This window comes from Rhinopithecus roxellana, chromosome 1 (assembly GCF_007565055.1).
Source record: "Rhinopithecus roxellana isolate Shanxi Qingling chromosome 1, ASM756505v1, whole genome shotgun sequence".
Classification (NCBI taxonomy): domain Eukaryota; kingdom Metazoa; phylum Chordata; class Mammalia; order Primates; family Cercopithecidae; genus Rhinopithecus; species Rhinopithecus roxellana.
The window spans coordinates 71,822,973-71,840,668 of record NC_044549.1 but is presented as its reverse complement, the minus strand read 5'-3'; the positions used below and the strand labels follow the sequence as shown (position 1 = coordinate 71,840,668).

Below are 17,696 nucleotides of genomic sequence, written 5' to 3'. Positions count from 1 at the left end.
TAGGTTTTGTCGGTGGGAAAGTTATACAACCCCGATGTACGCTATTCTTTCAATATTCCAATTGAAGATAAACCTCAGCAGTTTTACTGGAACAGTCATGGGCCGTGGCAAGCATGCAGTAAACCCTGCCAAGGTATCTGCTTTGAATTTGAGTTCTGGGGATTTGAGAAGTTTTTTTAATCTTTTTTTTTTTTTTTAATAACAGCCAAATACATGCAAACTGAAAACTCTTCTATTTGCATACATTCTCTAATCTCTTTTCTTTGAATGTGTCTGATTATTTTTGACTGGGAAGTTGAACTTTTTAAGGGATTCAGGAAATTTTAGTTTCTTAATCCTAAGAAATTTTTGTACACATGTGTAAAACCAAGCAAAAATCACCTCTGCCATTGTAATTTTCCAGAGGCTTGGTTTTAGTAGTCATAGCATATGTTATTTATTTTGTTTTCTTTTGTCTAAATGGGGAGTCAGCAAACCACAGCCAGTAGGTCAAATCCAGCCCACCGCCTACTTTTTTCTTCTTTTCTTTTCTTCTTCTTTTTTTTTTTTTTTTTTTTTTTTTTGAGATGGAGTCTTGCTGTGTCACCCAGGCTGGAGTGCAGTGGCATAATCTCAGCTCACTGCAACCTCCACCTCCCGGGTTCAAGCAGTTCTCATGCCTCTGTCTCCCGAGTAGCTGGGATTACAGGTACATGCCACCATGCCTGGCTAATTTTTGTATTTTTAGTAGAGAATGGGTTTCACCATGTTAGCCAGGCTGTTCTTGAACACCTGACCTCAGATGATCCATCCACCTCAGCCTCCCAAAGTGCTGGGATTACAGGTGTGAGCCACTGCGCCCAGGCTACCTACTTTTGCAAATAAAGTTTTATTGGAACACAACCATGCCAATTTTGTTTATGTATTGACTTTGAGTGGCTGCTTTTGCCCTGTAAGGTCAGGGTTGAATAGTGTAATGGAGATCATATGCTCTGAAGATATTTACTATATAGCTCTTTAGAGAAAATGCTTGCCAATCTGGGGTCTAAATAGTTTTTGGAATAGATTGTTTTCCCTGAATAATTTTTTTTCCCTCTCTGCTTAGGGGAACGGAAACGAAAACTTGTTTGCACCAGGGAATCTGATCAGCTTACTGTTTCTGATCAAAGATGTGATCGACTGCCCCAGCCTGGACCCATTACTGAATCCTGCGGCACAGACTGTGACCTGAGGTGGGCCACTGTTTTCTCAAGACCTTTATTACTGAATTGTGAGAGTCTTGCAGGAGGTCCCAGCAGGAGAAGCAAAAGGAGGGGATGCTGGTCTTTAGTTCCCCTTTCTTGTGTTTCAGTGAAATAAGCCTTAACCAGTTCTCCATCCCTCTGGAACTGATTATCCAAGACATACATGTGCAGATTTCTTATTCATCTAAGAATTAAAAACAGCTAATAGAGTATGGCACTTGCCAAAAAAAAAATTCTCAGTTGATCCTCACAACTTGTTGGGTAGGTATTAGCATTATGATTGAGTCACATTGTATGTGAAAACTTGTTTTGAAAGCCAAAAGAAAAGGGGGAGAACCTTGTCCCTCGAAGTACCCATAATGACCTATATCTACCTAGAGTGTATACCTCCTAGTAGAAGAACTCCTACACACATGACAGTTGCAGTGCACTAAGGTAGCATCATGGAAGAAACAAGAAGAAAATGTATATACAGATGTCTGAGATATTCAAACAATTCTGCGTTTAAGAAAAGTGTAAAATCCAAGGCAGGAAATACTGGGTGGGTAGAGCATTCTGAAGCTTTTCTATTTGCCTGCAAGGTTGACAGCATCATATTGAAATATTAAGTAGTCGGTGCTTGCATTGTATAGTCTGCATGACAGTTAAATGCAGTTAAGGTGAGTTGCTGTTTTATCCTCCTTTTAAGAAGGGAAATTCAGTGGAGAGTAGTATGGGAATGTATTAAGGTCTCACAATTTGTAAGCCGAAAAGTAAATGCTTAAGCATTTTGAAGGTTCCACATTACAATGCCAAATCCAGTCAAAGGGTATTGGCTGCCTGTAGTGCTTTAGTGCAGATTATAAGGCTACTTGAGGCTCTGAGAAAACAGAGGAGTTCTGAGATTGACTACTAATGTCTGCCATGGGAGTGAGAGGAGCTATGGTATGAATGTCATATTTTTGCCAGTTCTGACTGAAGGCTCTGACTTCAAAGGCCAGGATCTGTCTAGCCTCTACCCAGTGTCACTGACTTTCTAGCTCATTGCCCTACTGAAATTGACTTGCCAAAATATATTGACAAAAGTCATTGTGAAAAAAACACAAGAAGACATTAAAAGGCAGAGATTTATACTAGGCAATATTCTTGTTGTAGATAGTGTCCATATAAACCCACTGTTTCAGCCAATTGAATTAAGTTAAAGTCTATTCAGGAAAAAATAATTAGTTAATTAACTGCTAAACTGAATTAATCACTAAAGTTTGGGGAAAAAATGAATTGTTGGATAGATTCCTTGAGGCATAACCTTAATCAATTGAGAATAGTGGCATTTTCTGAGTAGCCTTATATCAAATTATCACTATATTCCCCAGTACTCTATAATGGTTATGGTAATAGAGTCAACCATTTACTAAGAACTATTTTTTAACAGTTATGTATTATCCTATTAATATTCTTTTACTAACAGGATAGTTCTTATATTATCCCATTATCTATTATCCTGTTAATATAATTAATAGCCTACCAATTCTTCAAACATTACAATGTTATATATTATTATTATTACCATTTTACAAATAAGGAAAATAGAGGCTGAGAGTCATTAAGCAGATTGCCTAAGCTCACACAACTAGTTAGTGGAGTGACGGAAATCTAAATGTGGTCAGTCTGCACCTAGATCCTGTGCTTAAACCCTAGGAGAAAGTTGTTTTGTTCTTAATTCAGTTATAATGATGAGTAGTACTCATGGATTCTATCCTGGGTAGCTTCTCTTCCTTTGTGAAAAGAAATAATTCCCATGAGTTTTTTTGCCCCATCCCTGTTCCCTACCTTGCTTGGAGCCCCTTACCTGTTTTTTCTCCACTGATTGAATCAGAACAGGACTGGTTGAGTCTCTGATGATAACTATAGATACAGCAGAACTCCTGCCTGCAGTGCTAAGTGTGCTCCTATGATCACAAAGATGGTGAATTTATACATAGCATTGCGAATAATTGAATGCGATCATAAAAATAAATAATTATTTAAGAACCCTCTTTTTAAGTTTACCCATGGAGCACCAATTTGAGGGTGGAGATAATGTTTGAGCTGTTATTTTGAAAAAATATTTTTCACTTTGAGCAGATTCCAAAGTGAGCCACTATTTAATTTGTGATGATGCTGGCTTATGTGATGTTCTCCAAAATTTCTCCTGCATTGGCAGCCTTTAGACATAAAATTTAAACAGTGCTTACAGAGCTAATACATTAAAAGGTACCCTTGAAACCATGAGTTTTTGTGTAAAATGATGCAAAAGATCTCAAATAGATTTCTGCTCATTGATTTATGTGGAGTTACCTGATACTTAAAACTTGGTTGGAGAATGAAACACCAAGGATAATGATAATAATAATAATAAATTATAACAGGAATAACTACTTTTCTTGAATGTCTGCCATATGTGTGAAATGCTACACATGCCTTGCCTCACTCAATCCCCCAAATATCCCAGTGAAATAGATTCTGTTTCCCTCTACTTCACAGATGAGGAAACTGAGGCTTAGTGAAGTTAAGTGACTCAACTAGGGTCACTTAATTGACACTCACATCCAGGTCTTTCTGATTCCATAGTTCATCCTCTGGATTTTTATTAAAAATAACGTTACAATACCTAGGTGTAAGCAGGGCTTCAGTTCTTTTTATTTCATATAGTAGGTATGCTAGCATACTAAGCTATTCTAAATTCTAAATTTCCCATTTGGAGAAAGTCACTATTTTTTTTTAACACTTAGCTTTTATATATACTCTACTCAGACCAAACAAGGACAGCAGGTCAGATCATAGGCTCCAATGGTAGTAATAGCACCTCTAATTAAAGAAAAGGTGAAGGGATTATGTCCAGGTCTTTTGGTAGATGTAAAGATCATAGGGTTAGGAATTTTAAAATGCAAAGAAAACCCAGGAGTTTAGGATTAGTTTCCAAGGCCTCCTTAGACAGGTGCTTGCTCATTCCTGAAATTAACCAGAAGATCATGCCTATTTGTCAGCATTCAGACATATATATTACTGGCCTGTATAGATTGTTGGGAAAATAACATTGTTCACTGAAAACTACACAGACACAAACCAAGCCTATAAATAAGATGTTCTATCTTGCATCTATCAAAGTGACAGTCAATATAACCTTGATGTATAGTAATTATTGTCAAGTAGCTGTGTCCAAAACTGAAAGACTGAAGAGAGGATTGTTACTGATTGGTCAAACTCTGAAATAGCTTTTCAAAAAGCATGGTTGTGGATCACTCATTTTGAAAGACAATCCATGGCACACCAGTATGTCTGAGGAGCCTTACCAAGAATCTCCTTCCGCATGTGGAGATTAATAATGCTGATCAACATTTTGAAGGCCTTGAGAAGTTCTATAATACATAAAATCTTTTGCATTCAGTAGTTCTTAAAATTATTTGATCCCACAACTGCCTGTGCAACAAAAACACACGGGGTTACACTTTTTGTTCTCAGTTTCTACTTATTAACAACACTTTGGAATATGGTTTTCTGAAATATAGCAATAAAATATAATTGTATTTTATGTCCCTTGAAATGAACTAAATGAACACGAAACATTGAAGACCACCATCCAGGGAGAGACTACGAAGCAGGGGGTAGCATTTTGAGAACTTTTCTAAGGCAGTGCTATGCCCTTTCCATAGACTCTTCAAGATTCTCTGCTCAGATTCTGGGGATGATGTTACTGTCAGGGGCACTTGAGCCACTGCCATGCTAAGCTGCTGGCGTGTTGTCTTGTGGAGGCAGGACACCTTCCTTCTTCATCCAGGATGGAAAATAACCTTTCCACAAGGAAATGATGACGAAGGCAAAGAGAAGGTAGCCAAGAATCAAAGAGCAGATGAAAGTTCCAGATGCTTCTGTTGAATTGGGCCACATTTTTGCCACACTTCCTGAAGGAAGTGAGAGTTTGCCCCACTAGACTGTGACAGGATGAGATAAAGCATTGTTTTACAATTCTTTATTGAACATGTTCCGGGTTAGAACAAAATCCCCCAAATACGGTGTCACTCTATCGGAAAATCTCCATAGCCCACTTTACTTGCCAGATGGTCAACTCTGACCTACTTTTGGACATTCATGAGAAATTCCAAGATAAGCATGAGGCCAGAACTCTTTTTATTTCCCCTGAGTTCTACCCTGGACAGGTACACATGGAAGTAGTCTCAGGACATTGGTAACCAACAAACCACCCAATTTCTGAGCAGTAAAGAGTGAACAGTCAAGAGTGAAATCCAATGAAGAGTACAAAGAAATCACCCTTTTGGATTTCTAAATCTAATCAACAAAATACATTTTAAGGTATTTTAAATACATTTATTTAGAATATACTATTTAATTTAAGAATATTATTTATTTTCTTTTTAAATTTAAGCACTGCTGATCATGTTCCTAGGGTATTAAAGAACCAGATGATTGGCCAGCACATACGGAATACCTATGTCCCCCCATAATCTCATTATAGGTGGTACAGATACAAAGGTGACAGAGATTTATAGATTCAAATCTAATTTTAAAGTGTAAAATTGAATTGTGTAAAATATAGTCCATGTCTTCAAGGAATTTAAGAGTGTTTATTTACAGATAATAATGAACACAGGTTTTAATACACTTGAATTTTTTTTTTTTTTTTTCCTTTTGGTAGTTTGAATTTCAGATTGACTGTATCGGGGTAAAATCATCACAAAGATAACACCTCTGGCTGTCATTCTGTGACTTATATGTACATTGGCAACCATGAAAAATATGTGGATATGTTGGTTTAAAATTAGATTTTAGTAACTGACTGTGGCTTTGGGCTTCATGGTATTCGAGTTAAGAAAGAAAAAAGAACTCAACTCTTCTATGAATACCAGTTGACTGTAGATAAGGCATATATTTTTAACAGAAATGTTGGTTTTGCTCCATTATTTTTGCATAGGTGGCATGTGGCCAGCAGGAGTGAATGTAGTGCCCAGTGTGGTTTGGGTTACCGCACATTAGACATCTACTGTGCCAAATATAGCAGGCTGGATGGGAAGACCGAGAAGGTTAATGATGGTTTCTGCAGTAGTCATCCCAAACCAAGCAACCGTGAAAAATGCTCAGGGGAATGTAACACGGGTGGCTGGCGCTATTCTGCCTGGACTGAAGTAAGTTGGCTCTCACTCAAAGAGTCTTCTTGGATGCTGTCTGATTACTTGATGGTGGCTCCTTGCAGGTGTGTAAGCCCCATTTAGGCTGTGTGGAAGTGATGACCATGATTGATTTGTAATGCCTGACCCCATTCAAGCTTTCCAGAATAGAGTAGCATGATTGATTTGTAGTATCTGACATGGGCATGACGTGTGGAATATTGAAAGAAGTGGAACAACTGAACTGATTTATTTTGCATACTCTACAAGCCATTTCCAATTTTACTTTTGTATGTCAATGAGCTAATATTGACTTTAATTATAAACCTGGTAAGCAAACTGATAACATGAAAAGATCTCCACCAAAATAACAACTAGAGTTGGCCAGCTTGTGTGTTTGTTTCTTAAGAGCTGGAAGAGACAATATAGCCAAGATCTTGAACATACTTTATAAGAAACTTAGCAACCGTTTTATTTATTTATTTATTTATTTATTTATTTATTTATTTATTGTCCCTGCAGTGTTCTAAAAGCTGTGACGGTGGGACCCAGAGGAGAAGGGCCATTTGTGTCAATACCCGAAATGATGTGCTGGATGACAGCAAATGCACACATCAAGAGAAAGTTACCATTCAGAGGTGCAGTGAGTTCCCTTGTCCACAGTGGAAATCTGGAGACTGGTCAGAGGTAATATGGAAGAGCTGTTATTTCCCCTAGGTCATCTCTCATATTCTAGTTCTGGTGCTCTCTATCTGTTTAAGGCGAACCCTTGTGCACCTTTCTCCTACCTCTCCCTTTCTCCCTTGTCTCCCTTGAGAAAACAACTCCAGTTCTCTGCCTGCACCATGACTGTAGTACCGGATGTAACTAGTCTACCAGTGACCTCAGAGGCACTTTGGGCTTGGCTGGATCACTCACTGTGGTAGCTTCTGTTGTGATTTTGAAGTTCCAGTCCGTCACTTTCCCTCCTCTTTGAGCCCTAGCTAAATCACTGAAAGGAAATCATGGATTTATTAATCATAAAGCTATACTGGCTCACATCTGAAGTCAACATGAGGTTTCCTACTTCCTTGACTTTGAAATAAGAGAATTAGACCCCAGGGAGTGACCTCTCTGACTTACCCATCCAACTGCAAGAAAAAAAAAAAAAAAACTCAGGGGGAAAAAAAAAAGAAATGGACCAGACTGAATATTCCAGATTTATGCCTTTTTCATCCTTTACTTTATGAAGCACAAGGCAAACCCTCTAGTGCTTAGCACAGATGGTCCCAGGACAACAAGAGAAGGAAGATGCAGCCTATTTCTTGCTTTTGTGGTATAGTATTAGCACTCACTACTAACATAGCCCAGTGTTAACACAGCCCAAGGAGATTCTTACCAAGCAGGGACTCACTCCGCCTTCCTTAAAGGGAAGAAGGGAAATAAGAAATACAAAACAGAAGTTTCCTTTTTTATGGGCCGAATCAGGAATATGGGGAAAAGAAAAGTTTGCCTGCTACAGCTCTTACATCCATGCTCTTATCCCATCCTTATAAGTGCAGTATTAACTGTTTATTTTCACCCTCAAATAAATCTGAAAAGGATACTATTAATGCTCCTGAAATGGTAGTCAATTAACAGTGTATTTGATTAACAGTATCTGATTTCTGGACAAATAAACTGCAAACCTAGTGCTTTAGTTCTAGGTTAACAAATTACTTTTGCTTAAAAGTTTCTACTACTTGGTTAAAAAAGAGAAAATAAGTAGTGGGTTTAAATTTTACTCAGATAGCTAACATCATAGTATAATTTCAAACTAAGTAACAAACCTTTGCAACAATATGTGATAAAATGCGGGTTGGGAGATAACTGTAAATTCACTATCATCCAAAGTTGCTGGGAAAGACTGGAGATAAAATAATAAAATACTGATAATGGTTATCCTTGGGTAGTGAGATTTGGGATCATTATAATTTTTTCTTTTATGTTTTTCTACAGTTTTCAAATTTTCTACGATAAGTATGGATAAAATGATGATTATGTTTAACATTTATTAAATGAACATTGTACCAAGAGCTTTACTTGGATTTGTTTCATTTACAACCCTTTGTAGTAGACACTAATTCTCATTTTACAGATAAGAAAATTGAGGTTCAGAGAGATCTTGTGACCTGGTTATGTAAGTGATAAAACCTAGGTTGATCTGATTTATAATTCCCCACTCTTAACTCCTATGCTAGAAAATTATGTATGTTGGTTTTCAAATTTTATAGCATGGTGCTATGTTGAGTTTATTTTGTGCTTGAAACTGGCCCAGAGACTATAATTATAGAATGAATGAATAAATGAACGAAAAGGAAAAAAATGAGGCTTAGTATATTTACAAATTGCTGTGGGAGAGGGATTGCTGTGGGAAAAGGACACACCTGTTCCTACTCATCAATAAATCACCCCAGAAACCACAACACATTGATCAGAAATGACCCTGACTGGCTCCGCTTTTCATTACAGTGCTTGGTCACCTGTGGAAAAGGGCATAAGCACCGCCAGGTCTGGTGTCAGTTTGGTGAAGATCGATTAAATGATAGAATGTGTGACCCTGAGACCAAGCCAACATCTATGCAGACTTGTCAGCAGCCGGAATGTGCATCCTGGCAGGCGGGTCCCTGGGGACAGGTATTTTGAACGATAAGATTCTTAACTACTACATTCTTTCCTTCTTATCTGAAGAGGGCTTGCAAAGGAGCATTCCAGTGGTGGAGATTTAACCGGTGTGCCGGGTGGCATGCAGGACACCACCATGGCACTGGATCAAGCATGTGTAACTCTGCAACCATTTTGCCCCCCTTCCAAGGATTTCTGCCTGCCCTCCTGGAGCTGATTACCCCTTTTACAGACCCGCCTGCCTATCTTTGCCCTTTAGCTTGAGCATACGAGTGTTTGAACAAATTCACAACAGATTTCATGTCTGGCTGATGTTATCTTCTAGCGTGCCTCTGTGGGTCTGTTACAGAAGGTGATCCAGCACCAGAGTCTCTGGCAGGAAGGTCTGGAATGAGATTTGGAAAAGATATTTTGGCTCCCAATGTCACAATTACAAAGCTCACTTCTCATAAATAAACCAGGTTCTTCAAACGTAATTAATTAGATCAAAGGTTGCAAAACCCTCACGCTTGGAAATAATCTTCTCCGAGTCCTCTGGTCTGTAGGTTCCGCAGTCTTAACTTGAGCTATTCTTAAAGGAGAGAGTGAAAGTCTCCCTTGCATTTGCATCTGAGAAGCCACTACTCTCGGTATTAAGTCCTTCCTAATATAGAAGCAGAAGCGTTCAGGGTACTATTTAAGTAGCACTCTGAGTTCCCATTAGAAGTAGAAGAGCTGTCTGCTGTCACTTAGTAATCGTTGAAGAATGACCCTCTCTTCACCCTGACCAGCCACAGCCACTTCAGTCTTTTAGCCTCTATCTTCATTTCCAAATATGCATGCAACAAGTGGAAGCAGCTTTATTATGGCACCCTTACAATTTCTCTCACTGATATGGACACTCTTCTGAATCTTCCCCATTTCATAGCATCCACAGTCCAAATAGCCAGTCATATCTGAATTAATAGGGAGAGTTCACTTATACTTCTAATCTCATCTTTTTCTCTATATCTGTATAACTTTTAGGGAATAATAAGAGGAGGAGAACACAGCTTAGGGTCACTGTCAAGATCTGAATATAACATCTATTAGAATTGACATGCGTATTTTTTGTCTGTCTCCACACCAGGCCATTCCTAGCACAGCTTATAATCAGAAACCCTTTTTTTCTTTAACTGAACATGCAGTTCAGGGGAACAGATTTTTGAAGATGTTATTTAAGAGTCATAAATATTCATAAGAGAAATTTTGCAAAATGTAGTTCAGCAAAAAGAAGAAAACCAAACCCAGTCCTACCTCTACACTGAAGAAATTCGTTGTTGGTAACATGTTTATGACTTTCTTCTAATATTTTTTAAATTAATATTATGGCTATATTCTGACAATTGTTTGTTTTAATGGAAGTGAAACTCACATAATACAAAATGAACCATTTTAAAGTGAACAAATCAGTGGCATTTAGTATATTCTTAATGTTTTGCAAGTACCACCTTTATCTGTTTACAAAACTTCATCACCCCAAAAGGAAACCCTGTATATGTTAAGCCAGGGGTCCCCAACTCCTGGGTCATGGGCCATGAGCGGTGGCCTATAAGGAACCAGGCTGCATAGCAACAGATGAAGGTGGATAAGCATTACTGCCTGAGCTCCACCTCCTGTCAGATCAGCGGCAGCATTGGATTCTCATAGGAGTGCAAACCCTATTGTGAACTGTACACGTGTGGATCTAGGTTGTGCACTCCTTATGAGAATCTAATGTCTGATGATCTGAGGTGGAACAGTTTCATCTTGAAACCACCCCCACCCACCCCATCTGTGGAAAGTGTCTTCCATGAAACTGGTTCTGGTGCCAAAAAGGTTGGGGACCACTGAATTAAGCAGTCGTTCCCCACCCCACTCTTCCCTCAGTCCCTGGCAACCACCAATCTGCATTGTCTTTATGGATTTACCTTTTCTGGACATTTCATAGAAATGGAATCATGGAATTTGTGGCCTTTTGTGTCTAACTTCTTTCACATACCGTAATGTTTTCTAGATTCATCTATATTGTAGCATGTATCAGTACTAGGCCGAAGAATATTCCATTGTATGGATATACCAACATTTGTTTATCCATTTATCCCTCAATGGACATTTGGGTTGTTTCTACCTTTGGCTATTGTGACTAGTGCTGCTATGAATATTTATTTCAGGCATTTTTTTCAGTACCTAATTTCACTTCTTTTGGATGTGTATCTAGGATTGGAGTTGCTGAATCATATAGTAATTCTGAGTTTAACTTTTTTTTTTTTTTTTTTTGAGACAGAATCTCACTCTGTTGCCCAGACTGGAGTGCAGTGGCGCAATTTTGGCTCACGGCAACCTCTGCCTCCTAGGTTCAAGCGATTCTCCTGCCTCAGCCTCCCGAGTAGCTGGGATTACAGGCGCATGTCACCACGCCCAGCTAATTTTTTGCATCTTTAGTAGAGATGGGGTTTCACCATTTTAGCCAAGGTGGTCTCAATCTCCTGACCTCATGATCTGCCCACCTTAGCCTCCCAAAGTGCTGGAATTACAGGCCTAAGCCACTGCGCCCAGCTCTGGGTTTAACTTTTTAACTACCAAATGATGTTCTACAGCAACTGCGTAATTTTTCATTTTTATTATAATATACAAGTGTTCCGTTTTCTCCACATCCTCGCCAAAATTGTTATTTTCCCTTTTTAAAATTCCAAGTAAGATAAATTTATCTTACCATGGTTTTGATTTGTATTTCCCTAATAACAAAAAATACTGAGCATCTTTCCATGTGCTTGTTGGTCATTTGAATATATCTTTCTTGGAGAAGTGTCTATTCAAGTTCTTTGCCAATTTTTTAAAAAATATGAATTGTGTTAATAGCAAAATAAACTCATCATATAATTTATCTTAACCATTTTAAATGTATAGTTCAGTAATATTCCTTTTCTCATTTTTTGATCTATTTGTTTTTCTTGTTGTTGAGTTGTAAATTCTAGATGTCAATTCCTTATCAGATATATGATTTGCAAGTATTGCTCCTATCCCCTGTGTTGCCTTTTTACTTTGTTGGTAGTGTCCTTTAATGCACAAGGTTTTAAATTATGATGTAGTCCAATTTGTCTATTTTCTGTTGCCCTTGTTTGTGATGTCAAACAAAGAAGTCATTGCCAAATCCAATGTCATGAAGCCTTTCTGCCATTTTTTTAAAAAGAGTTTTCTAGTTTTAGCTCTTATGTTTAGGCCACTGATCCATTTTGGGTTAATTATTGTATATAGAGTGAGGCAAGATTCCAACATCATGCTTTTGCATGTAGGCATCCGGTTGTCTCAGCACCACTTGCTGAAGAGACTGTTTTCTCTCCATTGAGTGGGCTTGGCACTCTTGTTGAAAGTCACTTGGCCATACATATATGGGTTTATTTCTGGACTTTGAATTTTATGTCAGTAGTCTATTCTTATGCCAGTAGACTGTTTTGATCACTATAGTACATTCTGAAATTGTGAAGTATGAGTCCCCCAGCTTTGTTCTTTTTCAATATCGTTTTGGCTGTTTGGGGTCTCTTGTCATTCCGTCTAAATTTGAGAATCCGCTTTTTCATTTCTGCAAAAACGTTATTAGGATTTTGATTGGAATTTCACTGAATCTGTGGATTAATTTGGGGAATATTGTCACCTTAGCAATATTGAATCTTTTAATCCATAGACATGTAATATCTTTTTATTTATTTAGGTCTTCTTTAATTTCTCGAGCAAAGTTTTATAGTTTTTAGCATAGAAAGCCTTTTACCTCGTTGTTTAAACTTGTTCCTAGGTATTTCATTCTTTTGGATGTTGCTGTAAATGGAATTTATTTTTTTATTTCCCTTTGGGATTGTTCAGTGCTGATGTATAGAAACACAATGGGCTTTTGTTTATCTTGTATCCTTCAATGTTGCTAAATTTGTTTATTGGCTCTAGTAATAGTTTTAATGGATTCTTGGGATTCCAATGTACAGTATGATGACATCTGCAAATAAAATTAGTTGTACTTCTTCCTTCCCACTTTCTTTGCATATCTTTTATTAATATTTCTTTTTCTTTCCTAATTTATCTGGCTAGAACTTCCAGTACAATGATGAACAGCAGTGGTGAAAGTGGGCATCCTTGTCACGTTTCTGATCTTATGAAGGAAAGTTTTTACTCTCCTACTATTGAGTATGGTGTTAGCTGTGGGTTTTTTTTCCTAAGTGCCCTTTATGATGTTGAATAAGTTCCCTTTTATTACTAGCATTCTGAATGTTTTCATCATGAAAAGATGTTGAATTTTGTCAAATGCTTTTCTTTAATTGAGATAATCATGTTTTTTCCCCATTGTTCTATTAATGTAATGTATTGCATTGATTGACTTTCTTATGTTGGGCCAACCTTATGTTCCTGGACTAAATCCCACTTGGCCATAATGTATTATCCTTTTAGTATGCTTTTGGATTCAATTTGTTAGTACTTTGTTGAGGATTTTTACATCTCTATAAGCAATATTAGTCTGTGTGTGTGTGTGTATGTGTGTGTGTGTGTGTTGTCTTTGGCTTTGGTGTTAGGGTAATACTGGTCTCATGGAATAAGTTAGGATGTGTTCTTCTATTCTTCGACTTTTTTTTTTTTTCTGGAAGCATTTGAAAGGGATTGGTATTAATGTTTGTTTAAATGTTTGGTAAAATTCATGAGTGAACTGGTGAAAACTATTTTTTTTGAGGAAGCCTTTGATTAATGATTCAGTCATTTTACTTCTTATACATCTGTTAATATTTTTTATTTCTTCTTGAGTCAGTTTTTGTGATTTGTCTGTTTCTAGGCAATTTGCATAAGTTTGCATGTTTTATCTAGATTCTCCAATATATTGGCATGCAATTGTTCATAGTACTCTATTATAACCTTTTTTATTGCTGTAAGGTCAGTAGACATGTTCCTTCCTTCATTTCTGATATTTAGTAATTGGAGCCTTTTCTATTTTTTCTTAGTCATTCTAGCTAAAGGTTTATCAATTTTGTTGATCTTTTCAAAAAATCAATTTCTGGTTCTGTTGATTTTTTTCTATTGTTATTCTACTCTCTATTTTATTTATCTCCATTCTAATCTTTATTATTTCTTTCCTTTTCTTGTTTTTTGTTTGTTTGTTTGTTTGTTTGTTTTAGTTTGCTCTTATTTTTCTAGTTCCTTAGGAAGTAAAGTTAGGTTGTGGATTTGAGATCTTTCTTCATTTATTTTTTTTCTTTATTAGTGTAGGTATTTGCAGCTATAGATTTCCTGTGAACATTGCTTTCATTGCATCTCATAAATTTTCTTATATTCTGCTTTCATTTTAATTTATCTCAAAGTATTTTCTAATATCCCTTATGATTTCTGTTTTGACCTATTGGTTAAGAGTATGTAGTTCAGTTTTCACATATTTGTGAAATTTCTAGTTTTTCTTCTGTTACTGATTTCTTGCCTCATTCCGCTGTGGTTGTGGGAGCTCATTCTTTTAAAGCATATTGAGACTTGTTTTGCAGTCTAACATATGGTCCCTCTTAAAAAAAAGATCCCTGTACATTTGAGAGGAATATGTAGTGTGGTAGGTGGGTAATCAGAAACGCCATGACAGTTTCTCCCCAAAATTGAGTGGCTTCTTTTTTTTTTTATTAAGCATTCACCTAGTTTCTCCAAGGTTTTGTTTAAATTCCAGAGTTCCAAAAAGTTGGTTCCAATTTTTGCTAGCTTAACAGTTGCTTCAGTGGAGGGACCAATTCTTGGAGCTCCCTAGTCTGCCATTTCTGTGGTATCACTCCCTCTACTTGTTTTTAGACTGCTTTTTATAATCTAACAATTTGCCTTTTAGTGGTTGCATTATTTTCCTAATTACCTGTATGCTGTGATATTCAACTTTTGGTTGTTGCATACTTTGGTGGTGTCCAGTTTTTTGTCTCTTATAAATAATATTGCAAAGGCCATTCTGTGTAAAAATATTGATGCAAACTCCAGTTATTTCTTCAGGATAATTTCCTAGGAGTCAAATAAAGTCACAGAGCTCTATTAAGTACCTATTTTAGCCACAGCACTCTGCTATGTAGTGTGAAAGATGTAAGAATGATGGAGATGCAGTCTGCTCCTTCTAGGAGTTCACAGTTAATGAGTTGAACCCCTATAAATATAATTTCAATGGGAGGCAAAAATAATTCCAAGGGTCATCATAATAATGAATCAGTATAATTTGTGCAGAGCAGGATTGCCTACTTCGACCTAATTTATTTGAGTGCCCGCCCTCTGGCCTACCATGATGGAAATATTTCTCTCTTGTAGAATATTATGGGGAAAGTAAGGGAAAGAGAAGATTTACTGAATTGTATATACCTTTTGTTCTCCTTCTTCCAGTGCAGTGTCACTTGTGGACAGGGATACCAGCTAAGAGCAGTGAAATGCATCATTGGGACTTATATGTCAGTGGTAGATGACAATGACTGTAATGCAGCAACTAGACCAACTGATACCCAGGTAAGTTTCCTTTGTCCAACTCAGTTATTGGCCTTGGGGACCAAGATACCAAACTGCCCAGCTATTCAGACAAAATTGAAACCCTTTCATAGGTACATATGTCGGTAGAGCAACCAGTAGATTAACTTGTCCAGATTTACCTATATGTTACATTTATAATCAAATATCTTGATGTGTCAGTTTTGTTCTTCTCTAGTTATTTGAAGTATATGTAGGTTTGCTTTTAATTCTTATTGGATGATGAATGTTGGGTTTTAGGCTCATTTTCTTAAACTCGTATTTCTGAAATGATTTCAATGTAGTATTCAGTAACTAGTGTCACATGTTTAGGCAGTGATTTGCTGGAGCTAACTTGTACCAGCTCACAAGAGCCAATTGATAAATTTTGTAGGAGTTTTGCAAACTGATTTTTAGGTGTAACCATTACTAAAAACTGAAAATATAAACCTATAATTAAATATGTGGTATTAAAAACAAAGTTTATAAACACTCAGAACTTATACGACGTATGTATGTGTCTGTATGGTGGATGTACTATGTAAGGGTGGACTACCACATATCTCTCCCCAGCTCTGTGTTCATTGACATCAAGTTCATAGCTTGAAATTGGCCATGATGAGAGTATTTACACCACAGGAATCAGCAAGTGCTGCAATTCAGGGCTTAATTTATTATTTGGTTGATTGGTTAGACTTAAGAAAGTAGTGGAGAAAATGTTAATGATGCAGATTAAATGTAAAAGAGTCTTGTGTCTGTAGCAGTTACATTGTGAATAGAACAAAAGGATGTGGAAATATTCTTCTAATATCTGAAAAGTATCTGATTCAGCAAAGACATCTTCCACATCATTGGTCAGTGAGTCAAGTTCTGGCCATACATCTTCATCATTCCACTTTCATCCTACCCTTAAACATAAAGAAAATATCAACTAACATTCATGCCTGAATTATACTCATGTGGCAGTTACAAATATAGGTGGGCAACAGGTTCAAAAGTTCAACAAAAATCAACAAATGTATTCTGTGAGAATCAATTGATTGTATGGAATTTAAAATAAATAATTGTATATTTTATTATTATTTCAAAATTGCTATACATCCTTTATATCAGTAAAATTTACAATAAATAAGCATATATATACATATGTATGTGTATGTACATCCACATAATATGTGTGTGTTTGTGTACACACAATGTCTATAAACACACACACATACACATCTTTTTTTCTCAAGAAGCTGGTGGATAACCACTCACTAGCATACTGTTCTATACAGGCCTTGATTTTGGCATCATGTATGTAAAGAGAATATATAAAGAGAACACTTGGGTTTGTATAGCAGCTTTGCTAATTGCTGAAGATGGCATTTGAACCCAGGCTATTCCCAGAACTCACACTCTGAGTGAAGCCCCATGTGGCTGATGTACTGTCTCCATCCTGAGCACCCACAATCTGCTGCCTTTCAGAGTGGGTTGTTGATGGAAAAAGAGTGTTAAAAAAATAAATTAATATGACAATGCTGTTCATGTTGTCATCATCGATCAATTAACCACCCAACACATGTGACTTATAATAAAAATATATTATTTTATTGAAATGTTCCAAACCACAGTATGATGAATGCCTGGAAAATGTTAGCTATGGCATCTAAAGCAATCATGAACTGAGCATCATCAGCTTGCTTTCAGATTCAAAATATATTTCCCTTTAAGTTATTCTATTATAACCATTTGACTATGGGATGGCTCCCACCATTGCAGTATGTAGATCATTTCTTCACTTTGCAAAAAGTTCCCTGTGCCTTTCTTTGGACCAAAAACGGAGGAATAGGCAAAGTCTGGAGCCAAATAACAAAATTTCACATTCCACACGTAGATTTTCTAAGGCAAAGATGTCTCAGTCATATTTGACACCAAGCCCCAGCACTTTTGCACTGTGCCTCAGTACTTTTTCACTGTGCACAGCACACTTAGGCATTTGAGGAATATGTATTAAATCACAGGGTAGTTGCTAACCACTGAGGCTGAGAGTGAATATGAGCAGGTGTGTACTTTTGTTTCTGTTTGCGTATCTTGGAATATTACCTGTACACAGATGACCTTAGTTCATAACAGGGACTTCGTCTGAATGATTGAGGGGTGTTATAGAAATTCCAGGTATTGGCCAATTTAATACACCTTTTATATCTACATTTGACATTCT

General features: G+C 37.0%; 1 protein-coding gene across 3 annotated transcripts in view; it reads left to right on the top strand.

Annotated features, from left to right (window-relative positions):
• ADAMTS9 (ADAM metallopeptidase with thrombospondin type 1 motif 9) overlaps nt 1-17,696 on the top strand; it is a 177,751-nt gene that overhangs the window by 67,093 nt on the left and 92,962 nt on the right. For all 3 annotated transcript variants that reach the window (XM_010360865.2, XM_010360866.2, XM_010360864.2), the window contains 6 exons: nt 4-133; nt 1,085-1,211; nt 6,172-6,382; nt 6,887-7,051; nt 8,855-9,019; nt 15,374-15,493. In XM_010360865.2, the coding sequence (XP_010359167.1) occupies nt 4-133; nt 1,085-1,211; nt 6,172-6,382; nt 6,887-7,051; nt 8,855-9,019; nt 15,374-15,493 (918 nt within the window). The remainder of the gene's footprint in view (nt 1-3; nt 134-1,084; nt 1,212-6,171; nt 6,383-6,886; nt 7,052-8,854; nt 9,020-15,373; nt 15,494-17,696) is intronic.